Below are 26,133 nucleotides of genomic sequence, written 5' to 3'. Positions count from 1 at the left end.
TTTTAGCAGAATCCCGAAGTTATCATCAGTTTATAAACTAATATTTACAACCTCCTAACTCTTTAAGAGAGAACCAAATACATATATTTTTTATTATATAACTTCTTAAAACACACTTGCAAAGTGAGACAAGCCAACAAGTTCAGTTTCTTACTTTTGTACTGACATAAGTAGAAATAAATATTTACTGGTATACATATTGGCAAAGAAGAATAAATGGCAAAGTATTTATTTGTTGGAATATAACGTTAATAGTAATGCATTTTATATGTGCTGAAGGAGCACTTCTGCCTATTTTTCATCTCCCAAGAAAAAATAAAATCGTTTCTAATCCCTTTAGAGATGCTGTCACATCCAGCCAGCTGCGTAGAGCCGAACGCTGCCGGGAACAGTCGATGTTGGACCCGAAAGTCCCGCGTACTGCTCGTACTTCCTGGTCTAGTTCTGACCCGGTGTGCATGCCTCCCCCCGGAGCTCTGCCTCTCCTCCGCCTCCCGTCACTTTGCGTCCTGGACGGCGGACGGGAGCGCAGGAGGCTCGGATGCTGGCCTCTGGATCATGTTATCGAGCTGCACCCGTCGCCCTGACTGCGGCCGATTTCTTATGGGTGCCTAAATCCACTTCTCCTTTGCGTCGGAGTACCGTTTCTTTCTTTTTTTTTTTTTTCGCTCGGAGTGCCACGGCCCGGACGGGAGATGTAAACACGCCGGCCTGCGCTCATGATCGGAGGCGAGGTGAGGCTTGACTCCTCATCAGACTCCTCCTCACATTATTTCCCCCGGATCGTCGTCGCCACTTCCCCGCTTGCGCTCCTGAGCGGAGGAACTGCACACTGTCGGCTCCAATGGCGTCAGTCTCGAAGGTGTCTATTCTGGATTACTTCAATATTGTGTTTGAAGGCGAAAATGGGAAAATCGAGTCCAACTGCAAGGCGTGTGGCACCAGAATCCAGGCGAAACGGAGCGTTACGTCCAACTTCGTTACTCATCTCAAGGTAACGTGCTCAAACTGAAATGTTATGCGGGTCATTTTAAGAAATGAATGATGCTTTATGCTTGCCTGCAGCTGGAACAGCTGTCTCTACAGCATCTCTCTCTCTGGTGTTGGATTCAGCGTTATGAGTGCAAAAATGTATCTATAGGCTGTTGCTTCTCTCTGCTGGGAGAGTTTATCGTTCCTCCTCTGGAAAATGATTCCCAGTTGAACACATCACGTCAGTCTAAACAATGTCTTGTCTGTCTCTTCCCCCATTCAGCGTAAACACCCTGCTATGTATGATGACTTTGTGAAAAGGAAGGATATGAAGAGAGAGGGCTACTCCTCTGGCTGCCTGCACAGCTTCACCACCAGTGCAGGAACCCCCCGCCTGGCTCTCCCTGTGACAGCTGGAGCAGGAGGTGGAGGGTCTGCAGGAGGTGCCGGAGGAGCGGGGACTCTTGAGGGAGGAGCAGGAGGAGGTTCGGGAACAGGGGTGACCAAGTTTGACCGGCACGACCCCCGCCAGGTACCGCTCCAGTCCATCGCCCGTTACGGACCCTTACAAATGTCGACGGAATCACAGGATTCCCACAAGTGCATTTTCTCCCCATCTTGGACTTGTTGGCCTTTTTTTGTTTTGTTTTGCATAACCTGCACCCATGAGCACAGATGACAGGTGTTCAAGCGTTCACAGAGTCGCAGCATAAAACGATTTCTCAGGAGTTTAAATTCCGGACAAGCGTCGGTCTAAGTCAACTAACTTGACTCAGACAAGTCGATCTGACACTAAGGGTGCCATCAGTCGAAGCATTTTAAAGGTAAAGCAAAAATGTAACGTTTTACTCGGATGACTAGCAGCGAAGAAAATGCTGAAACATTACTTAACTCGAATCCGACATAAGTGCTGCGTTAAACAACAGTTATGATGGACACTTATGGGGAGTTATGAAGCCGGGAGGCTTTAAGGCCACTCTTGCACAATGTATCAGAGAGAATAACAGCATCTTGGCAGACTTACTTGGTTTTGTGGATGTGGAAGTGCAATTGCTATGTCAGTCCTAAACACATTAACCTAGATTAGAAATATAACTAACTAAACATTGAAGAAGAAAATGATCAAAGGATGCAAATCGACTATTCTTTTGTAACCTTACTCTGACTGAATCAAGGTATTGTAACTTACTGACAGCGTGGGATTTAGGATTTAGCGGGTTTATAAAATATTCAGACTTGACATATACTGTATTTTCCATGAGGCCTAAGTGCATCTGCCTACGTTATGAAATGTAGGTTTGCAGCATTATTGGCGTTGTTGTTTTATCCAGACGTCGTGCAGCTGTAGTTGTGTATTTGCAATGTAGAAAACAAACACAGCCTGTACATTCGATTCAAACAAAAAGCTAAGGCTTTCTTTGGACATTTAATTCGCGAGGGCAGTCTCAGATACAAGTCACTGTCGGGGCAACAAGGTTTGTGTGACATCTGTTTTCTGTCGACTATGATGTTCAAACACTGCAGCGCTTCTCTGGTAAAAACTTCATGATCTTGATTTTCACACAGCCAAAATGCAACACATGGCTAAGGCTAGAAAAAAAAAAAACAACACATTGAACAATCACGCTACAGAATTTAATTTTCCCATTCAGTCAAAATAAGGACTTGAATAGATCAACAGATCTTAATAAGGATCCACTGAAAGTAGGTTAACCCTCAGTTTTTTTCATGCTAGTTGCCGTACCACTCAGGTGGGACGGGTCCCCTAGAAACTTTGTTGCTGGGCCTGGATGCATATAAAATTCACGTATATTTAGAAGTATGTGAAGCACAGTTGAGTGTTGTTTTATTATAGTAAGGCTCAAATTGTGGCATTCAAAACAAGATTCATGTTTTTCTATAATAAAAACAGGAAATAAATCTGCTTTTTATTTTGGTGGTTGTTTTTAGGTGCTGATTGGTATTTCCCATTGCATCCAGCTCCTGTACATTCAGAGAAACACGGATGGTTCATAGCTCCAACCCTGAACCAGAAGCCATAAGAAAGATAATGTGGGTTTCATTTTGTCCCTGCAGGTTCTGATCTCTGAGGCGATAGCTAAGATGATCGTGCGTGATCTGCAGCCGGTGTCCATAGTGGAAAATCAAGGCTTCAGAGAGTTGCTCCAGCTGCTGGAGCCACGTTACACTCCTGAGCCGCAGCACTACATTCAGGGCCAGCTCCTTCCAGCCTACGCTTACCAGGCCCAGCTGGCGACCCGTCAGGCCTTGGCGTCAGCTCAGGCCCTCAGTCTCAGTCTGGATCTTTGGAGCAGCTCAGCTCAAACCACTTCAGGGTAAGGAGGTAAAATTAATGTTAACCCCCCCAAAACCAGGAACTTTTTAAAATTCCCTCACTCAAATGTTCACCCATCCCATTTTCTTTGTAGGTACCTTGGCGTCACCTGCCATTATCTTGCATCTGACTGGCAGATTCGCTCAGCTCTGCTGGCGTGCCTCCCACTGAGTGGCGGCAGCTCTGGCACCCGCGTGCTTGCAGATTTTGATGAAGTCTGTCAGTCTCACGGCGTGGCGGGGAGAGCGTTTTGTGTCGTCGCCGACCCTTCCCCGGCAACGACAACAGCGAGGCCGTGCTGTCTTTCTGGTTTCCTGGTCCCAGTTGTCCTAACTAACGGACAGGGCGGCGATGACACAGAGATGGTAAACAACGGGAATGACGCAGAGCAACGGATCAGGAACGGCCACGCTGCAGGGGGGGAGGAAGGAGACTGGGAGGAGTCGTGGGAGCAAGGTTTAGGTGTTTCTCGGGTGGACTGTTTCTCGCGCTCCCTGGAACAGTGTGTTAGAGAGGGCCTGTGCTCCTGCCCACAGATCTCCTCTACGCTGGCCAAGTCTGCGTGTTTCTACAACTACATTACCTCAGCCGTACCACCTGAGAAACTCAGCCAGGTCTTTGATGGGTTGACAACAGGTGGATTGGGAAATATTCCCGATGCTTCAAGAGACTGGGCCGCTCAGCTCAAGGCAAGTAATAATTTTAAAGTTGTGTAATAATAAAATAATTTTTTGGAACATCCTGCCTTTTAGCAATTGTTTCATTGTTTAATTTAGGATTATTTATATACAGCCAATTAAACACTTTTAAGTACACCTTACTGAAAAAGCAACAGAGCTGAGATTCAAGTCCAATTATGTCCAATCCAATCCAGTCAAGTTCTGTCCCATCCAATCCAATTCAGCTCAATCTAATTCCATATAATCCAATTCAGTATAATTACATTTATATAATGGCGGGTGGTAAAGCATCTAAATAAAGAAAACTAATGGATTGTATTGAATCTTGAATTCAATTAAATTTCCCAGGTGGGAGTTGGGGGCAGTAGAGACCAAAAGAAACAAAAAAACATCTCTTATAAAGAGAAAACACCTCCAGCAGAACGAGACTCAGCAACAGCATCTGCTTGTTTCATTGATAATAAAGTCAAACATAAAAAATAACAACACCAAGCCAAGGTAACTTGTAGTTACATGGGCAGTAAAGCAGGCAAAATGAAAAAAAAAAGATGCTCAGTGAACGTGGGAGCGCCCCCCTCCTGGGTACAACTGCAGGGATCAAACTCTAAAAAAGACAGCCGAGAGCTGGTTCCACAATTTTGAAGCAGCGTAGAAACTTAAACTAATCCTTAAACACTGTAATGTAGTTGTAAACAGACTCTGTAGAAGTTTTTACTGTGGATGTCATTCATGTTGAATGAGTAGGTGAATCCATACTGAATCTGAAGGATGTTAAAAAATATATTGTAGTATATCAATTCTTTCATATTTTGCTTTCAAAGACCCATGCGTTCTCTTTTAAAGCGGTTTTGATCAGTTGTTCTTCAGGTGTTTTCGAAGCAAAATGTAAAGAAATGATTGATGACACGAGACTTTTGCAGTGTTGTAATTTAAACAAAAAATTATTAGACGAGTTTATGAAGCTGTTTAATTAAGTGTGACAAATAAACATGTTTCTACAAGAAAGTGTGATTGTTTGTTTTTGCTGAAGGTGCTGCGGCGGCTGTTGGACTCAGTGGATTTCCTGGAGGAGATGAGCGGTCCAGGGGAGCTGGCGCTGGGTGCCACAGAGAGAGTCCTGCTGAGGGAGCTCACTGACACTCTGGAGCCCTTCACTGAGGCCTGGGATATGGTGCATGGAGACATGCTGACAGACGTCCAGTCGGACAGACACGTGTCCATCAGCCTGGCTCTGCCCTGCGTCCTCGGCCTCCGGAAGCATCTCTCGGAGACGTCCGCTCCCCACTGCCCCGCCCTGCTGCTTGGCCTGAGCCAGTCTCTGGAACGCCTCCTGGCCCCTATCCTGGAGAACCCCCTCTACATCACTGCGACCACCCTGGACCCCCAGTTCAAGCTGACATGGAGCAGCAACCCTGACTGGCACAGGCAAGTTCTCATAGAGGAGTTGTCCAAACACTCCTCAGCCTCCCCCTCGGCAGATCTCAACAAAGACTTTCACTCTCAGTCTCAAACTCTTCCCGTCCCGGCACCGTCTCCGGTCTCGTCGCTTTCTCGGCCTTGCAAGCTGTTCTCCTTCATTAAGCAGAGACCTGCGACACAGGCTAAAAGCCTGGAACAGGAGTTGGCTGTCTACCTTCGGGAGGAGCCCACAGACGAGGAGGCTTTGCATTACTGGCGCCGTAAAGCTATTGACTTTCCTCTGCTAGCCCAAGTGGCTAAAAGAGCGTTCACCATACCTGCTTGTGGCACAGTGGTGGAGAGTATTTTCACTACAGCTGGGTGTCTTTTGTTGCCAGAGAGAGGCCGTGTCTTACCAAAGAACCTGGAGACGCTCATCTACCTCAAAGCTAACTACAGACTATTATGGACTTAGAACTATGAGTCAAGACTTTCTTTTATCTAAACAGCATCTGTAGATTTGTCCCCCCTTTGGTAAAGTGACTTCTTGGATACAAACATTTCTTGCTTTACAAGGAAACTATTCTAGCAACATAAAGTAGTGTTCAAACTGCAGACCTTTTAGTATGAGACTGAAAGAACTACCAGTTTATATTCTCGAGATGGGCCTAAGTGTGGATTGCTTGCATACAGACTCTCACTGTCGACTGACGCGGCTAGAAGCAAATCAATACTAAAGCATTCACTCTGACATTATTTTGCCTGTTCGGGGTCTCTAGACAACCACAAAGCTCGTATTCTCCGTTTTCCACATGAAAGACAGCTTCTGTCTACACCACCCGCACTGACAAACCAATGATAACCACATGACCAATTAATGCATACGGAGGCGTCTGATTTCTTTTCACTCATGTACAGCGCATGTACAGACGCCCAATTACTTTATTCTGTGTCTTTTCTTTTTTTTAAAGAATGACGTCAACTGCTAAAACAATACTGTATATTCATGCATCATATTGCTTTTCTTTATGTGTGTGTGTACGTCCTCACTGGGATTTTAGAATAAATGAGTACACTTTTTAACACAGAGGTGTGTGTGGTTGGCAGCTGTAGAGAAGCTGAAACAACTGGAGGCAGACATACTGTACATAAAAAGGAATCTTTTCTCCAACCCTTCAAACTTTAAGGATTTTGAAATATGACATGATAGAAATTCACTTTTGACCTACGTTGCAACATGTTAAAGCTACTTCTTTAGCTGTTACCTTGAAGGACAATGAATGCATTATTTTGTGCGTGTTTGCCTCTGTTGGTCGGGGATGGGCCAGTGGGGAGGCAGGGTAATTGCAATAATTTCATTAAAATAAAATTTGAGTCAGCAGGCAGGCAGGGAGCTGTCACAGCCTACGGAGCTGCTACCCCCTCCCCACCATCAAGTAAGGTCAGAAAACTGTACTGCTAAACCAAGGGTGTTTTTGATTAATTTGAAACAGCAAGAACGGAAATCCGTCGATTTAAAACTCTGGGCTGCAGAAACAGTTTTTGCTTAAAATTCATTTCATATCAATTCTGTTAATTTGCGGGAGATACAGTGAGACTTCCCTCACAGATAATAATTATCAAGGATCGCTGCGATCCTAATGATTATCACCGCAGGATGTCTCTGTGGATTTAGATGTGTGTGTGTGTGTGTGTGTGAGAACGTGTTCGTCGCCGAGACATGTGTTTTCTGCTCTCTCCCTGGGTGTGTTGTTTGTGAGTGTACCTCCTCCCTCCCTCGGCTCTGACAGCTCATCCATTCAAGTTAGTCGACCAGGCTGGGATGCAGTCCTATTGGTAATTGCCTTTGAAATGAATTACTTGGCACAGTATAAGACTGCGGGAGGGGAGGAAATTGTAATTGAACTGCACCCCCCCCTCGCCCCTCCATCCTGTCCTCTCCCTCCTGCCTCGAGTTATTATATCTGCAGTGCAGAGAGACGTTTTCCATCTGCACACAAATACACACGCCCTCACTGAACCAATTTCTCCCCACCACACACACACAATGGCCTCAGCAGAGCAACATATTGATGCAGGGTGATTTCAGAGATTGATTGTCCATGGACACATGCACACCAGGACATGCTGCACCCCTGCACTCTTATTTATAGCCCAGGAGCTAATACTCACATAAGCATTGTGCTCGCTTTTGTTTGGACTGCCTTGCTCCTAATATTGCCCTATTTGCAGTAACCTTTAGATGGCTTTCCTAATGCCTAATGCACTGCAGGGCTTTGGAGCTGGCACAAAGAAAACTGGTGTTCGGTGTCAAAATAGCCTTGGTTAGCCCCTGCACACTCAGCCAAGCACCGTTATTAATATCTGCCTGTTGCTGGCTTGCTGACAGATGGAAAGCCTGATGGATTGAAGAGAAGTGTGTTTTTCTCTCTTGCTTTGGCAACTGCGTTAAAGTACAGCAGAAATAACTCCACTTTTTTTTGTCTACACTCTGCATGGCCACGTTTGTGCTCTGTCATGCACTATCCTTTGGCCTTTCCATAACCAGGGCATGGAAAACGGAGGGAGGGGGGGCTAGTTAACTGAGCTGCCCGCGCCCAGACAGACATGCACATGCTTGAGCCCTAACTCAGCACACAATGGGGTCTATTTCTGTAAACGCAAGAGGGTTATCACCCCCACTTACACCGACTCTCCCTCTCTGTCTATTTCTGTCGCGCCCCGTCTCTTTTCCCCAACACTCTCACCTACTTTCTGCAACATCATGGCGGACAGAACCAGCCGGCTCGGCGTTAAGAGGAAAGAGAAAACGGTGGAGGGCAAAGTCAATGACGAGAAGGAGAAAGACAAGGGGAAAGAGAAAACTGTAAAAAAGCCTGACAAACAGGTGAAGAAGGAAGAGAAGAGCCCGGAGCCGGCGAAGGCAGATGAGAAGAAGAGGAATGGTGAAGGAGCAACAGGAGCAGAGGCCAATAACAGCGAGGATAATGGAGACTATCAGCCCATTGAGTTGCCTCCTTTTGAGATTGTCACAGGGTGAGTCAGCCTTAATACACACACAAAAACAATTAGCCAGACAGCTAAAGTCAGAAGCTGTTACTGTATGCTCTTTTTTACATCTCCTTTTTGGTTATCACTACAGTTCAAAGCCCATGCTTGAATATTCTTTATTTTAGGGAGGAGAGGTACAAATAATTTGCACCTGCCTTCATTTGTCTAGCTCGGTGGTAAGAATAGGGATGAGTCATGTAGACGTTGGGGCCTCCTGTATCACTCTGCCTAGCATCTGTTCTCTGCTCTCTGTTCTTTAAGCCTGTTTGATATCAAAGCTATAGGAGATCTATATCTGGGATCCATCTGTCTCTCTATATACAACATAATGAATGATTACTGAAGCAAGACAGCAGGAGAATGTGCTTAGTAGGAGGCTGACACGCTCTCTGATCAGATTCTGTGATGATTAGGAAGCTTACTTTGTTCATAGAAGCAGCAGTTTATATTACCGCACTCTGAAAAGTGACAAATTGCTTTTAAAGTTAAAAAAAAACGTGCACAGCGTTTTGTGAATTCTTTCAAAAGGCTAACACTGATGAAAACTCTCGCTGTGACTCTCTGTTAGGGAGCGGATGAGCCCGTTCTTCTTCAAGTTTCAGTTCAGGAATGTGGAGTATTCGTCGGGGAGGAACAAAACCTTCCTGTGTTTCAGAGTGGACACGGCAGGAGGCGACACAGAGCCTCTGAAAGGTTACATGGAGGATGAGCATGCCATGGCCCACGCTGAAGAGGCCTTCTTTCAACAGGTGATGAAAGCTCCCATTGTAGCGCAAAATCAAAACGTGGCACCGAGATGCTGTTCTGAGGTGACCTGATTTCCAAAAAGATGTGAAAGCAACGCTGACTCCATTTGGTATAAAAAGAAGAAGAAGAAATAAAGTCAAGAGGCATTGCATTTTCTGCAATAATGCAGCATGAATGCTGAATAACTTTGTTGAAATATGTCAGAGAGGCTGAAACCTGAGTTGTTAAAGCTGAAAAAATTTAAGAGAAGCAAAACACTAGCTAAATGCTAAAAGAAGTGAAACATTATGTAAAAGCTAATGTAGCAAGAGGCTAGTAAAAAGGTAAAAGTAGCAAAATGGTAGCTAGAAGCTAAAAGTAGCAAAAAAAAAATAGCTGAAAACCTAAACAAGCGCATGAAGACAAAAAATGTACACTGAAGCAGATTTTTTAATATAAAAAACTATGTTTTTGAAGAAGTTAAAAAGATTTCTAGTTGTTTTTATGGACAGTATTTTTAAATAATGTGAAATATTATGAAAACTATAAATGTCACAAAATCCAAGTCACAACACCCATCTCCTCAATTAGCTGAACTTTTAAATACATGACTGACTAAAATAGCACAAAGTATGCAGACGTAGTTTGTTTAAAAAAATGTATGGGAAAATTAAAAAAAAGGAAGACAATAAGAGTGAATGTTGAATCAGCGTTCACACTACAAGGTAAAGGGCCTACAGCTTTTATTCTTCTTTTGAAGCTTGTATTGTCATCTTTTAGAAAAACCTTTTTGGACAAATGGTGCTTTTTGTTTTATTGAAGATTTTCAGTTCTTATTCAGGGATATCTTGCTATTCTTCCTGCGAAGGGCTTGTAGTTCTGTGTGGTTCTGAGGCTGCCCGCGTTGCTATTTTGAAGTCTAGCCACAGATTTTGAAGTTTGTTCGGGATAATCATGCTGTTGTAAAAAGCAAACTCCTCTCATCTTTAGTTTGTTTTTATGCAGATGCCTCCAGATTGTGCATTTATTCAATTTAATTCATTCTTCATTCTGGCATTAAAATATTCCTGTGCTGCCAACTTCAGTCTAATTCAATTCTTTTGCATTAATTCACAACAGAAGTCCTCTCCAGGCACTTAACAGAGAAAGCAAACATGCATACATATTACATTTAATCCTATTTACTTTAATTCAGTTCAGTCAAACCCAATTCTCTTTTCTGATCCAGTCCAGTCTTGTTTGTTCAGTCCAGCTCAGTATAAATATGTTTCTAAAATATTGGTTTTGTTCACTTAAAGATCAGCAGCATCATCCTTTAGCTGTTTGATGGCCTGAAATGACAGAACAGACCCAAGCAAACACACAAAAATAATGTCAAGCAAGCAACAATCTCAAATTAATCAAATGCATTAATAATGGCACACTGAGGGTAACGGAAGCAGAGTGAGGAAAGATTCTAATTTAAGAGTCAGGTCAGGTCTAAATTAAAAGGGAATAATCTAAAACAGCCATAACTTTAAAATCTAACTAAACTTATACACGTCATTTTAAAAGTAGAGAACAAACTTTAGATTGGCAGCTGGTTTTACATGAAGGAAACCTGATAGCCTAATGCTCTGACCCCTATTCTAATTTTGGAAACTCTGCAACACAATCCTATAAAACGATCTCCCAGCCGCCACGCTTAGCAGCCAAACACAGGTTCTCTTAATGAAATTCTTACTTTTATTTCTCTGAACTTCCCTTTTGCCATTTCTAGCCTAGAAGTTCTAACTAACCTTGATCAGTTCATAACACTTCCTTCTCGAAAAGCACCAGATTTTTACTTTTTATTTTTAATGTTTGTCAAATCTTTCATGCTATGGATGCAGGAATGTTTTTTTGTTTTGTTTTGTTTTGTTTTTTGCTGCGAAGAGCTGATGCAATTTCACAGCAAAAAAAAAAAAAAAAACACAATTAAGTGCTAAAGTCTAAAGTCTTTTAGGCTCAAATTGGAAGTCATTTTAGCAAACTTAAACATTGTCTTGGTCCATCAGTACTCAACTTGGCCTCCACAGTGTTTTTTACACCTTATATCGTCTATGGTTTAATGTTGCTTTGGATTTTCACAGCCTTGACAATCCCTGCCGTTTGTTTTGCAGGTGCTCCCGAACTCCTCCAAAGAACACGAGGTCACATGGTTCGTATCCTCCAGCCCCTGCGCAGCCTGTGCAGCCAAGCTGGCCGCCATCCTCCAGCAGCGCAAAAAGCTTCGCCTCACCATATTCTGCTCCCGTCTCTTCGAGTGGGAGCAGCCGGAGATCAGGGAAGGCCTCAAGGCTCTCGCTCAGGCCGGCTGCAAACTGCGAATGATGAAGCCAGCTGACTTCCAGCTTGTTTGGGAAATGTACGTGGACAAGGAGGATGAGGAATTCACACCGTGGGAAGATTGCAAGGAGAACTACGAGTATTATTTGGAGAAACTGGGTGATATTCTCAACTAGATGTAAGTTACTACTGAATGTGAAACCTACAGTTTTTTTTTTTGTGCTAGCTTGGATAATGATAAGGCTTTCTGTCTTGTTACTGTTACAGGTTTCCACTGACTGACCCACAAACGGGGCCTGATGTCTTTTTTGCTGTGAGATCTGATGGTGAAGACTGACATTACAATGAATGAGCTCTCGAGGCAACATTTTATACTTTTTATTTTGTTGGATTCACATATCAAAGCACAAGATTTGTAGATAAATATATCAAACCGCATCCGACAGGAAGAGCAAAGCATTTACATTCATTTAAGAACCATTTATCACATTAAAATCAAGTTTTGAAGAAGTTACATCTACTGCCATCTGGTGTCTGTTCAGAGAACTGAAACACTAACTGAGGCAAACGGTCACATAAATAATGTTTCATCTTTATCAGCTCCTAATCAATTTAAACAATAATGTGGAAGGAATATTTACACTTCTATGGTTTTGTTTCATCAGGTCACATAAACAAACCTATACACAACTTTATCCCGTCTGAAATGAAATACATGAACAACTTCCTGTTTTTTTTTTAATTCTCAGCAAACAGCTTAAAGGTTTTCACCTGTCCACTCAGCTTGTTGCAGGCAGTCAGAACTGAGTGAGCTTTCTCTCTAAAATGTTATCAGGTTTGCAAATATTATTAGGTAAAGGAAGGAAGGACATCCTCAGTAACTTAGTGCTGAAAGGAAACCATTCCACCGCCGTTTTCTGTTGTTCCCTGGCTGTTGGTGGTCACAGCTGCAAGCAAGATGTGTCAGAAATGTTTAGTGTTTTAAAGTAACTGCAGCAGCATCACAGTGCTCATTGCCGAGTCGTGTTTGTAATTTAAATGCGTCACCTTGTTCCTCCTGTGTAGATACTGGTAAGGGTGTTGTTTCACTGCAGACTGTCTCGTCTTCCTCACCCTCTGCACAACAGGTGAGATACAAAGTGCACATTTCTAATGTTAAATCCTTCTCAGTTGACTTTACCACTCAGTTAATTTATTTAGTTAATGTGATCAAGAATCTTGGTTTAACTGGAATCTTTTTGGTAAACTTGGAATCTTTGAAGGAATGCATATCGCCCGCCACCTTTCATGATCAGAGTTTTGGACTAAGATCATCTTGTGTTGACAAATGACAGGTTTGTAGCTGTTTGGGTCAAATCTTGGTAATACTGTAATACGCAATCTCACAATGTCACACTTAGAGCATGTGTTGTGAATTACTCTCAGCTACCACCACACCAAATTTTATTACAAAATGTAAAATTGACTGATTTAAAGCAATCGGAGTCTTTTTTTTAAGGTCAAGTGGCTGTGGAAGCCATCTTGAATCTAAGATTAAGTCTTACCTCCTAAGACAAACTCTCGCATGGCATGCATTTTTATTTTCTCTTTGCTATTTGGGCTGATTCACTCCATGTGAATCAAGGAATGCTAAGCAAAATGTGATGTCAACATATGTGGATGCCAGGTCCTAAGAGGTTAGGTTAACTCTTTCCATTCTCTGTATTTCCTTTTTGGTTTGTTTGTTTGTTTATTTTACCTTTTTGTGGTGGGTTCAGATCTGCATCAGTGATATACTCAACCAACGGACAGGGTGCATCTGCGAAAAAAGAACAAAACCATTTCAAAAACCTTAATGCAGACCTATTAAACTCTGACTACCAATTTAATGTGTCAGAGGGTATTTTCACAAAGTATTACCAAAGATAACTGATAACGAAACTCTGGTTAAAATCTATTTTCAGCATAAAGAATGATCAAACGTGTTAAAACCACCAGAGGTGGGGTCGACTTACTGGTACTGTCCTTTAACTGAGCCATGGTAAGAAACAGGTTGGGCTCTTCTGGCTTCCCATCAGCAGCTGTGAGTCAAGAACAGAAAGATAATAGACACCACCTCAATGTGGGCTTTAGTGCTCAAATTTAAGATAAAACGGGTGTCACATCTAAACCTCAGATAACCTCTTGACTCCAACAGCTACTTCCTACTCTGCTGCTCTGTTTGTGGTGTAGGATGTGTACTGCACAGAGACAAATAACTGAACGCAGCTGCCTGCAAACCGAAGCATTAAAGGTGCACAGCTAAACAGCTAAACAATCACCTTCCTAAATCCAAGGGATCAGGTAAAAAATAAAATGGCTAATTTGTAATTGTACAGCTTCAAAATCACAAATTAAAGCCAGACCTGGTTTGCGGAAAACTCTACAGGCAATGCATCCGAGGAAGACGGCAATGATGCCAAAGAAGAGGCAGCCTGAGATGGACAGAAGAACTCTCCTCTTTAAAACTACAAGTTAAAGATACACACAGAAAATGAAAATACACAATGATAACATTCGCTGGGTACCATATTCATAACTCAGACATCTTTGTCATACTCACGAAGGTTCTTGGTCTTGAAGGGCTCACTTGTTCTTGAATAAAATGGCCTCTCGTTGCGGATCCCCTGGCAGGTGTAGTGGCCCTGCTCGGGGTTGGCCTGGGGTGTGACAATATGTTTCTCTGAGGGCGTCAGATTGAGCAGTTTCTCCTCTCTGAACCTGTTTTTAATTTTATTTTAAAGATTGCATTTTTAAGCACAGATCTTTTTTTTAAGATAGTAGGAGATTTTTTCTCAGTAGAGGTATTACCATGTGTAGTTCCACGTGTATGTCTTGTCCTCTACTTCACACTTGAGCACCAAGCTATCAGTGGCGAAGACCTCTGACCAGCCAGTTAACAGGACCAAACTTGCCTGTGGACGCTCTGCAGCAAACACAATGCTAACTGTGATACACGTTCAACCACAGATGAAATAAAGGAGGTGAGAGAATAATAAAAAAAAAAAGAAAACACACCCTCAACTTCAAGTTCCACTACTTGGCTTGGCTCTGACTTGAAGAGTTCATCTTTTCCTCTTTTAACTTGACACTTATATGATCCAGAATCTTCTTTTTTAACAGAACTAATATTGAGTTGGTTTCCAGATGCTTGAAGGGGTCTTCCATCTTTCTCCCAGAGGTAACCCCATCCAGAGGAGACGCTGATGTGACAGCTGAAGGAGACCGAATCGCCAGTGTGCATCAAATTGTGTTTGGGATCTTGCATCAGCGCAGCTGTGGGTTTGGCATCTGAGAGTTGATCGTAATCACAAAGAAGAAGTTAAACAGCAGTTAAAATAACTCGGTTTCAGAAAACAATGACCTTTAACCAATGTTCAGTGCAAAAATCATTTTCTGCCCTACAGTACTGTCTTACCACAGTGACAAAAACAGAAATTTTGGTCTTTTATTTAAAGAAGCAGTCAGCTTTCAAATGACGTTTTTAACTTGCATAAACTACAACATGGATATAGATTTAGAAAATGAAACCTGTTTAATAAAGTTATTTTAGGGGTTTGTAAAATCTGTTGATCTTAAGCTGATTTTACTTGGGTTTCGTGTTGGGAGCACTGGTTTTTTGGAGATGTTTTATCTGTTGCTAGAGTATCTGGGCTGAAAGTTTGTACAAATTCCAACTAATTAAATTTGCTGTAACTTCAAACAACACTTAAAAGATGTGAACATGGTATTGCATCATTGCACAACACAGGAAAGGGAGTGAATAAGATGTTTTTTTGTTTTTTTTTTAAGTTGAACTTTTCAGGTAAAAGTAGTTCCTTCTTACCACTGTCAGTTCAATAACAAATTGAACTAAAAAAATCCTGTCTAAAATATATCTTACCATAGACATGAAGCATGAGTTTGGAGCTTTTGTTGCTGCCGACAGATCTGTCTGTCAGTTTTCCTGAGCATGTGTAGTTTCCACGGTGTGAGGCTGAAGCAGACTTTATGGAAAGAGTCTTTCCATTGTTTTCGATATTCACAGTGTCATCAGCCTTGACCTCCCTTGTGTTTCTGTACCAGGTAAATGTCCACATATCGCTTCCCTGCATCTGACATCTCAACTTGGCAGTCTCAGTGGGGAACAAATCCAGCCACTGGGTTACATTGTTCAGTTTCGGAACAGGGATTTCTGATGAGGAAAAAAAATTTTACAAGTCACTTCTGTAGGGTCGCACCTAAAACTGCTTTAGTCAGTTTGTTATGTAAAGTTAGGTTCAAGATATTTTCTGAAAAAGGTTAAGATCTTGTAGTTCGAAGTAGTGGCATGTGAACACCATTTCATATTTCTTATTGTAGACAAATCTAAGATGTATAAAAGTAACAAAAATAGAGGTGACAAAGACGCATGTTGGTCTTAAGCTAGCAACCTTTTTTATGTCGTAAGCAAGCTTGCTAACATCCTCTACAGACTGATGCAGACTGATAACGTACACATAAAGGTCAAATAAAAGACAAGGGTTAAAATCTGATCTGAACTGAACTTGAACGATGAGGAGATCACATAGTATTCTGTGGACGACACCACCAGCGTTAAACATTCAAACACTAAGTACATCAAGTTCATCCATGCCATGCATTTCATCACTTCTACTATTCTAAATTTCAGTTCTCAATCTTTATCTTATTTCTTCTTTGTTTCGCCCCCGCCCCAGTGAGGGACTTTCCTGAAATGATAAATGGCAGACCTCATGTTGTAAAAGACAAATAAATAATTTGGTTCCGGATTTATCACATAAGAGGTGTTCTTAATCAAATCAACTTTAAATGTCCACCTATAGACTTAGCCCTTCTTGTTGCAGTTTATAGACATCACCATTTCCTTGCTGTCATCTTCTGTCACTTCCACCCTCTTGTACAAATCACCTCATCTTTCCTAAAAGAACTCCGCCTATGTGCGTACATTGCCCGCACTGAGGCGTCCCTCTGAGACTAATGCTACACCACAACATCCTGTTTAAGCAGAAAATGCAGACAAAAAAAAAAGGAAGCTCTCTTGTGCTCTGAAGCTGAAACACCCTCCAAGGCTTTAAAAGGCAGTGGGAAAATGGGAAAAAAAAAATCTTTCTTTTATCTGCTACACATGTAATAAATCAAATTTATAATTAAATGCTAAATCAAATGCATACAATCTACTGACAAAAAAGTTATATATTTATCAAAAAACACACACCAACTCACGTAAATAAATGTGAATGACATTGTCTTGTAGTGTAACTAAAAAAAATTATGAAGCATTTATATGTGCTTACCAGAGACCTGCAGAGTTAAAGTATCACTCTTCTCAGTGTAGAATGGAGTTTCACCTCTCTTGGCTTTACAGTAGTATTCTCCACTGTTAGAAATAGCTAAAGAAGGTATACTATAAGTATCATTGCTGGGTGAATGAATTTCCTTTCCGTTATGGTACCACACATATTCCCATCCAGTGGACACCCCGACAGCACAGGTGAAGGTGATCGATTCTCCAGGGTACATCGGGTTAAAGGATAAACTTCGTGTCACAGTGGGCTTAGGCTTGTTTTCTGTAAAAAAAAGAAAAAAGAAAAGGGGAACTTTTCACAATGGGCTTTTGAGGAAAGGAGTCTTAAATTCAATTCAATTCAAAAACACTTTATTAATCCCAAAGGGAAATTAAATAAAGAGACGAAATTAGACCATTTCTTTTAGACAGAAAAACAAAGTGTTATAGCAAAGAAAAATGTCGGGAATCTTTTCTGGCTGGTTTGACTTTAGCTCCAGAAAAGGTACTGGATGCATTGATGTGTAAAATATGAAAGAGTGTAGTTTACATGTAGCTTTGCAAAAACACAGATAAGAGGAGGTTTCCTCAGAGATTATTTCTGTAGTTTACACTAATAGAAGCCTTCATAGTCTGAATTGCTACAAACCATAAAACTCACCATTGACAGTCAAATCAGCTGGTTTGCTGAATTCAGAGTACACAGCTCTGGATTTAAGTTTAACTTTACAGGCATACTGTCCCTGATCAGCTTTAGTAACTGATGTGAAATGGAGCTGTGGTCCCTCTTTATGCAGATCAGTTGTGTCTCTGTACCAGGTGAACGTCCAATCAGGGTTGCTCACTTCGCAGCTGAACTTCACTGATTCACCTACAAACACGTCTGACCAGTGTGACAGCCGATTCAGAGTTGGTATTGGTGGTTCTGGAAAAATGCATCACATTGACCTCAGATACAAAGAAAAAAACTTGGAGCCGTAATGAGATTGGACTTGTTTGCAATTCAGAACGAAAAAAAAACAAAAAACTCACCAGTAACACTAATTGAATGCGAGTTACTAGATTCGGTGTCAACATTTCTTGTTTTGTGCTTTCCAAGACAAACATAATTTCCAGAATCAGCTGTAGTTGCTGAAGCAATTGTGAGCACAGACCCATCTCCTGACGCAGACAAATCTGGACTTTGAACATTTGTGCCATTGTTCTGCCAGGTGATGAGCCAGTCAGAGCCAGAGATTTTACACTCTAACTCCACTTTCTCTTTGGTGTAGACATCTGGCCGGCCTGACTTTAGCTCCAGAACAGGTTTTGGAGGCACTGAAAATGTAAAGCATTAAAGAACGTAGTTTACATGTCGCATTGCAAAAAGAAAATGACAGGAGTGGTCTTTAAATGATCCCATCCGTGCCAAATTATTTCTTACCAAATATTCACCAAGCTCTTTCAGCATATTTCTTTTCAGAGTTTTATTAATAATATAAATAATGTATATGTAAGAAAGCTGAAAGATATTGAGTTTTTCATTAAAAACTTGGAAAAATTGTTTATTCTGTTTTTATTTATTTTTTTCAGTGATAATTTTCAAACCAGAATAGACAGGGTTATCTCTAAGCAGCAGTTATTATCTTTTAAATGTAGAGATTGCGTCTTGTTGAGACAGATTTAGTCCCCCATGAAAGAGTAATAATACTCACATCTGTTCTCATACTTTTTTCTTAGGGTACCTAATTTGAATCTATTTCTAAGGTTAAGTTTCAGTTGTTCAGTTTTAAACTTAAGCGTGTTATGTATTGTGTGTTGGATAAGCTGTTTCTGTCACTCTACTCAGCTTTCTGTTACCTTTTTTACACTTGTTTTCCTTTTTATCATCTTCAAAGTTGGGATTTTGTGTAAAATGCAACTAAAAAGAAATTCAATGATTTGCAAATTGCATAAATCCACATTTTATTCACAATGGAACATAATAAACAAATCAAACGTTGAAACCATGAAATTGCATACATTTTTGAATAAAGTGAGATAATTTTGAATTTGATGGCAGCGACGTGTCTCAAAAAAGACATGTTTACTACTGCAAAGCATCCCTTTTTTAAGACCTGTCAATGGCTGAGAACTGAGACCAGCTGCTGGAGTTTTTGGAGGGAAATGTTGACCCTTTTTTATTTGATGTAGGTTTTTAGAAGTTCAGCAGTCTTGGGTCGTCTTTGCTGGATTTTTTGCTGGATGGGAACGTATGCGGTTCTAAAACCTTTATATATATATATTTTTTTTTTCTCAGGTTTTCAAACTGAGAACAAAAACCAGACTGAATTGTTCCTCTCCTCTTTAGAGGATGTGGCATCTGGGGTTTCCAAAAAACAACTTCTAATTTAGCTTTGTACGATTACAGAACCGTTTTTCACTTTGCCTTGATCCATTTTAAATGAGCTTTGGTGCAAAGAAGACAGCAGCATTTCTGTGTGTGGAAGTGTCCATAACAGAATCATGTCTGCTTTTAATGCAGCGCTGCCTGAGGGCCTGAAGATCACAAGCATCCAGTATTGACTTTTGGCCTTGATCATTTTGCAGAAAGATTTCTCCTGATTCTTGAAATCATATTACAAACTGAACTGAAGACCAATATTCTGAAACTGTTCACACAGTTTTTCAGACTGCTGAACCTCTGCACATCCTTATTTCTGAGAGATCCAGCCTCTCTAGAATGCTCTTCTTTATACAGTCCTCATACTTACCTGTTGCAACTTAACCTAAATTGTTGTTTCTTATTCGTACCATTTTGTCTTTTGTTGCTCCTGTCCCAATGTTTTGAGATGTGTTGCTGCCATAAAATTCAAAATCGTCTTATTCCCCCCCACCCCCAAATTGTATAAATTCTTATTTTAAATATTTGACAGGCTTACTAATGGCTGGACATAGGAACCAGCTCCCCCCGATCCAGAGTGGATGGATGGATGGATGGATATATGTTTACTGTGTTCAATTCTGAATAAAATATGGATTCATAAAATTTGCAAATCATTGCATTCTATTTTTATTTCTTATTTACATTTTACAGAATGTCCCAACTGTTTTTGTGCATGTAAATTAGGTCTGCACAATATATCTCAAATTTATCTTCATCCCAATATCAATGAGTGCAATGACAATAACACAAAGGGCTGCTTGGATTTCAATAAATTATAGGCCATTATACTGAAAGTACCATGAATTATGTTCTCAATGCTCATAATATCTGCTCAATCACATGGCCTTTCACTGGCTTTGATATCCACATGTGGTTTAGATGACAGAAAAACAAGTGAGTGTCAAAAACGATTGCAACTGATATTATCATCACAATAATAACACACATTACAAGTTTTTCTGATATCATGCAGCCCTAATGTAAAAATTTACTAAGTTAAAGGGCTTAAAAGCCAGAGAAAACGAACGATTCTTCCAAAAGAAAACTATCTTTGTTACTTGCACATAGTTTCCTGCTAGAACCATTTTTGCTAACTGAACTGTGTGAGACGTGTTTACCACGTTAAATGTTCTGAAGCTGATCAAAACAAGAAATGGAAATGTTTATTGCACTCCAGGCATCAGAAAAGCTGAAAACCCCATTCATAACTTTAAATGTTGGACAGCAGAAAGATGTTCATGTGTGACATTAGCACATGTTTGCAGCTAATTTAAGTCAACATTTGGTTTTGGTTTTAGCTGTATGCACATATAAAGATGTGCAGAAAATGTAATGATAAAATTAGGAGCTTTTTTCACACCTACAAATAAGGAACTGTTTGTGAGTTACTGTAGGGTGGAGGTTTTTTTCTATTTTTGCATTTTCACTTCTTCTGCTAAAAAGAAACATACATTTAGCCAACTACCTTTTATCATTCTCTAATGGCAAATAAAAAGGTTTTGGTATAAGTTTTCTGTTTTCTTTTAAAAAAATAGTAACATGAAATTATTGTAACAGTTTTGTCTTGCTTGTTTTTTAAGCAGTCTCAATATTTCTCAGTATGTTTCTAGGTTGTGTAAGAGACTGAACGTCAGTGATGCGCTCGTCAACAACTCATGAGAAAATGAAATTTAGGCTACAGAAGTCACTAACGCTTTACCTTATTCCTAATTCCTCTTGACACTTGCTCCTCACCTGTATCACAGTCTGTGATTGAAAATATGCCTCGACAAAGATGCAGGCCTTGGCATTAAGCTACTGTATCAGTGACACTAATTTTTTTTTCCAAAACCTTTTTTACTTAAAAGCTAAGCCAAAGGCTTTCTCTTCTTCTGATGCTGTTCCTATAATGTGTGTGAGCTTTACAGTAACAAAGGTAATTTAGAACTTCAAATGTTACATTTTTATTTCTAATTTCAGGATTTAAAATGTCCTGAAAGCTTCCGATAGATAACATACAACTGACACAAACCTATCTTGTGCTACATTGAGTTTACATGGATTCTTGTGTTGAAGGAGGCTTGAAGAAACAAGAGCTAACAAAAAAATCTGAACTGTTATTAAAAAGATGTGCTATAAAGCCTTTTAAGCAAAAAGGCTAGTCTTTTCTTTCACAAAAATCCATTTATTTTAGTAGTCCTAAATACTATTCAGATTTTTTTTAGAGCGAGTATTATACAGGCTTTTGCCATATTATATTAGACACATACATTATGTTATTATATATTAGACTGAATTTCTGTTCCATTATGAAACCACATATAATCCCATCTAGTGCACAGGCCAGCAAATGCAAATTATGAGATTTGCCACGGCATACTGTATCAACACCTCTTAATTTGAAAAGTTGAACTTTACACAGATACAAAAACTTAAAAATGATTTTTGTCAATCATTTAGATTTGGTATTATATACCCTAAAAAGCCTCATCAAGATAGCAGGAGATTGTTGAAGTGATTTTACCAGGTCTGACATAAACAATGTCATATTCTTTTCAACACTAATTTTACTGTTATGTTTGTGTACTGTAGTTTTTTTTTAAAATATCTAGATTATTGTGAAGTTTGTGCAGTACTGTACAAAAAGCAGGAAACTTACGATGAACTGTTACATCAGCTGTGTTGCTGAATTCAGAGGCGACTCTTCTGGATTTCAGGTGAGCTCTACAGGAATACTGTCCTGCATCGGCTGCAGTAACAGATGGGATTTTGAGCGATGATCCCTCTTCAGGCAGTTCAGTGTTATCTTTTTTCCAGGAGAACGTCCAGCTAGAGTTGCTCACTTCGCAGCTGAACTCCACTGCTTCAGTTTCGAACATATCTAACCACTTTGTCTTCGGTTTTATAGCAGGTTTTGGCGGGTCTGAAATTATACATATACACAAAGACATCTTTAACTTTAACACATTTAAATTTATATGCGTTGTGTTGATTTATATTTCGTTTTTTGATCTTGACTGTTTTAAATTTTGTAATAAAATCTGGACAATTTAATGGTAATGTTATGACAGAGTTAGCCCTCAGCTTTTGAGATCTGATAAATAATAAGGGTGAAAACAAACTAAAAATAATCTAAATATATTTGATTTACCATACTATTCAATCTGTTATGGATCTATTAAGATCCATAACATAGCTCTTCTAACAAGAACTTAAACAGTGGAAAAAATAAGTGCACCTTTCTTTTATCTGCTACATATGTAATAAGTCAAATTTATAATAAATGCTAAATCAAATGCATACAATCTACTGACAAAAAAGTTATATATTTATTAAAAAACACACACCATCTCATGTAAATAAATGTGAATGACATTGTCTTGTAGTGTAACTAAAAAAAATTATGAAGCATTTATATGTGCTTACCAGAGACCTGCAGAGTTAAAGTATCACTCTTCTCAGTGTAGAATGGAGTTTCACCTCTCTTGGCTTTACAGTAGTATTCTCCACTGTTAGAAATAGCTAAAGAAGGTATACTATAAGTATCATTGCTGGGTGAATGAATTTCCTTTCCGTTATGGTACCACACATATTCCCATCCAGTGGACACCCCGACAGCACAGGTGAAGGTGATCGATTCTCCAGGGTACATCGGGTTAAAGGATAAACTTCGTGTCACAGTGGGCTTAGGCTTGTTTTCTGTAAAAAAAAGAAAAAAGAAAAGGGGAACTTTTCACAATGGGCTTTTGAGGAAAGGAGTCTTAAATTCAATTCAATTCAAAAACACTTTATTAATCCCAAAGGGAAATTAAATAAAGAGACGAAATTAGACCATTTCTTTTAGACAGAAAAACAAAGTGTTATAGCAAAGAAAAATGTCGGGAATCTTTTCTGGCTGGTTTGACTTTAGCTCCAGAAAAGGTACTGGATGCATTGATGTGTAAAATATGAAAGAGTGTAGTTTACATGTAGCTTTGCAAAAACACAGATAAGAGGAGGTTTCCTCAGAGATTATTTCTGTAGTTTACACTAATAGAAGCCTTCATAGTCTGAATTGCTACAAACCATAAAACTCACCATTGACAGTCAAATCAGCTGGTTTGCTGAATTCAGAGTACACAGCTCTGGATTTAAGTTTAACTTTACAGGCATACTGTCCCTGATCAGCTTTAGTAACTGATGTGAAATGGAGCTGTGGTCCCTCTTTATGCAGATCAGTTGTGTCTCTGTACCAGGTGAACGTCCAATCAGGGTTGCTCACTTCGCAGCTGAACTTCACTGATTCACCTACAAACACGTCTGACCAGTGTGACAGCCGATTCAGAGTTGGTATTGGTGGTTCTGGAAAAATGCATCACATTGACCTCAGATACAAAGAAAAAAACTTGGAGCCGTAATGAGATTGGACTTGTTTGCAATTCAGAACGAAAAAAAAACAAAAAACTCACCAGTAACACTAATTGAATGCGAGTTACTAGATTCGGTGTCAACATTTCTTGTTTTGTGCTTTCCAAGACAAACATAATTTCCAGAATCAGCTGTAGTTGCTGAAGCAATTGTGAGCACAGACCCATCTCCTGACGCAGACAAATCTGGACTTTGAACATTTGTGCCATTGTTCTGCCAGGTGATGAGCCAGTCAGAGCCAGAGATTTTACACTCTAACTCCACTTTCTCTTTGGTGTAGACATCTGGCCGGCCTGACTTTAGCTCCAGAACAGGTTTTGGAGGCACTGAAAATGTAAAGCATTAAAGAACGTAGTTTACATGTCGCATTGCAAAAAGAAAATGACAGGAGTGGTCTTTAAATGATCCCATCCGTGCCAAATTATTTCTTACCAAATATTCACCAAGCTCTTTCAGACTTCAAAGCTAATATAAGACGTTTTACAGTGTAAATGCTCTTTGTAAAAATATTTCAGTTTGATACAACATTTAAGGTTAAGTTCTCACCATAGACAGTTGTTGGCGGAGGAGTGGATTGGGTGGATGCTGGAAGAGCAAAATTCAGATTAGAACACCCAGGATTTTTGCTTTATCTACATCTGAATGGTGTATTTGAACTGCAACACCGGTAAAACCTAACATTAAAGCTTCATTAAGGCTACAGCTGATGGAGTCAAAGTTAGAAATCAGTGTTTAATCATCTTTGTTTGATACTAACTCATAAACAACAATGTATTTGAATGCATCTTGTGAAAAAATGCAAGTGAGTGTTGCGGTCTCGCAGCCCTAAACCGGGCGTCATTTGGTTAAACGATTTTGAAGGCCAAACAGCAGCAACCACAGAAAAATAGATGTCGTTATACTATAAAGATGGACCAAATGACCTGATTGGATATGAAGCATAAAAAACATGAGGTTTACATAAGGGAGCACTTGCACATGTTGGCGTCTAGTTGTTGTAACTGCCAAACTCATGACAATAAAGTACTTCATGTTCCTCATGTTTAGTTCCTGTACGCTGCTCCGGTCAGATACCAACATGATTAAAAAAAACTTGTAACGTACAAAATACAATAATAAAATAGGTCACCACCACACATGTCAGGTCGGTTGCGATGTGAACACTTTTAGTCGACAGAAAAACATGTTAGAAGGCCAATCGGGCTTCAGACTATCAGATCAGTGCAATACGTTGAATGTAGCTCGTTGTTAGGCTTGTTTTCCTACCAGTATTATCCTGAGCTACACAAACAGCAGCCAAATCTGTCAAAACAAATATAGAGAAACGCTCAATGAGAAATGGAGTATATATGCAAAAATAGCTTATTTGAATCATAAAAAAATAGACTAAAACAGCTAAAAACTCACACATCACAGCGAAGACCTCGAGAAGCCACATTTTCCATTGATTCTCACATGTAGAGGCTGTGTTGCTGAGCTGAGTCATATATCTGCCATGCAGTCAAGCTCAATAAACGAACTAGCTTGCAGTTGAGATGGGTGTGTGCAGAGTATTCATTTCTGATCTCACGGCAGGACGACAGCCTTTCTGTCACTCTGACATCTGCTCTATTGTGTGTGTCTGTACGTGTGTGTTGCTGAAGCAACAGGAAGCGTGTTGGTGAACCACAGTCACATCTTTAACATGTTGATTTGTGCTGAAAAGTGGCACAGAGTTAGGGGAAATGAAAGCAATTGACAAAAATAAACTGATAATCCGATGCTTCCTAAATGGATCAACACAAAGTCCACCCATTCCACGGGTTTACAGATAGGAAGTTTGCAAACGTGGAAAGATAGAAAACGTATGTAGATAACTGATCTAAAATATACAGTTTTTTATTTTTTAGGGCAACATTAAAGATCCACAGAGGTGACAATCTAAGATAATCAACGTGTAAAGCAGATGGTAGAGTTTTAAAGATCGTTTTGAAAGTGATACCTTTCATTTGATTTGTTTGAGCAGAAGCCACAGGGTTTTGTTTTATTTTAACTCTTCAGTTTACCACAAACACCGCAGCATCCTTTTGTCTTCAGCCAAAGGTGACACTTTACAGCTTAACTTTACTTAAAACCTTTACCGAAAGACATACAGGTAAAAGAAAAAAAAAAAACAAAGACAACCAACTGTTTTTAGACTTATAAACAATGATTCTGCTGTGTAAGTTTAGTTTTAGCTGCTGAACCTTTAAAACTCTGTTGCAAAACACCACTTCCTGCACATCTTTGTCACGTGTAATGCAGCAGGTTTCTCTTCCCTCCCATCAGTTTGGACTCACCACTCACCATGAGGTGTCAGTATACTACAAAAATAAAAATAAAAAATCCCTGTGGCTTTCTAATTATGCCTGTGTATCTTAAATTTTAAAGCCTAAGGCTGTAGAACAGGGGTGTCCAATCCTGGACCTCGAGGGCTACTATCCTGCATGTGTTACTTGTTTCCCTGCTCCAACACACCTGATTCAGTGGTTAAATCACCTCTTCATGTTCTGCAGAAGCCTGTTAATCACCCACTGATTCAAATCAGGTTTGT

General features: G+C 40.1%; 3 protein-coding genes across 4 annotated transcripts; 2 read left to right on the top strand and 1 right to left on the bottom strand.

The window, feature by feature from the left end:
• The first annotated feature begins 274 nt into the window (after positions 1 to 274).
• On the top strand, positions 275 to 6,468 carry si:dkey-109j17.5 (zinc finger BED domain-containing protein DAYSLEEPER). The gene is made up of 5 exons (XM_017415011.3): positions 275 to 994; positions 1,256 to 1,504; positions 3,049 to 3,308; positions 3,402 to 3,996; positions 5,018 to 6,468. The coding sequence occupies exons 1-5, from the start codon at positions 845 to 847 to the stop codon at positions 5,858 to 5,860; spliced, it is 2,097 nt and encodes a 698-aa protein (XP_017270500.1). The 5' UTR covers positions 275 to 844; the 3' UTR covers positions 5,861 to 6,468.
• A 1,622-nt stretch (positions 6,469 to 8,090) lies between these two features.
• Positions 8,091 to 11,983, top strand: apobec2b (apolipoprotein B mRNA editing enzyme, catalytic polypeptide-like 2b). The gene is made up of 4 exons (XM_017415143.3): positions 8,091 to 8,421; positions 9,005 to 9,185; positions 11,304 to 11,647; positions 11,737 to 11,983. The coding sequence occupies exons 1-3, from the start codon at positions 8,150 to 8,152 to the stop codon at positions 11,643 to 11,645; spliced, it is 795 nt and encodes a 264-aa protein (XP_017270632.1). The 5' UTR covers positions 8,091 to 8,149; the 3' UTR covers positions 11,646 to 11,647; positions 11,737 to 11,983.
• On the bottom strand, positions 11,789 to 25,174 carry LOC108235252 (basement membrane-specific heparan sulfate proteoglycan core protein). Of its 2 annotated transcripts, XM_017415142.3 has the most exons (19): positions 24,969 to 25,174; positions 24,828 to 24,863; positions 24,108 to 24,146; positions 23,603 to 23,887; positions 23,232 to 23,495; positions 22,581 to 22,853; positions 21,814 to 22,077; positions 17,804 to 18,088; positions 17,433 to 17,696; positions 16,782 to 17,054; positions 15,371 to 15,661; positions 14,506 to 14,778; positions 14,299 to 14,413; positions 14,051 to 14,208; positions 13,854 to 13,955; positions 13,464 to 13,529; positions 13,208 to 13,267; positions 12,517 to 12,585; positions 11,789 to 12,416 (listed from the first exon to the last, which is right to left on the bottom strand). In XM_017415142.3, the coding sequence occupies exons 1-19, from the start codon at positions 25,045 to 25,047 to the stop codon at positions 12,352 to 12,354; spliced, it is 3,261 nt and encodes a 1,086-aa protein (XP_017270631.1). In that variant the 5' UTR covers positions 25,048 to 25,174; the 3' UTR covers positions 11,789 to 12,351. The 2 variants fall into 2 exon arrangements, with proteins under 2 accessions (XP_017270631.1, XP_017270630.1); XM_017415141.3 differs by having other exon boundaries at positions 11,789 to 12,585.
• Positions 25,175 to 26,133: the final 959 nt, after the last annotated feature.

The sequence above is a fragment of the Kryptolebias marmoratus genome, linkage group LG8 (genome assembly GCF_001649575.2).
Source record: "Kryptolebias marmoratus isolate JLee-2015 linkage group LG8, ASM164957v2, whole genome shotgun sequence".
In the NCBI taxonomy this organism is placed as follows: domain Eukaryota; kingdom Metazoa; phylum Chordata; class Actinopteri; order Cyprinodontiformes; family Rivulidae; genus Kryptolebias; species Kryptolebias marmoratus.
Note: the sequence above shows the minus strand (reverse complement) of the source record. Positions and strands in the feature narration are given on the sequence as shown.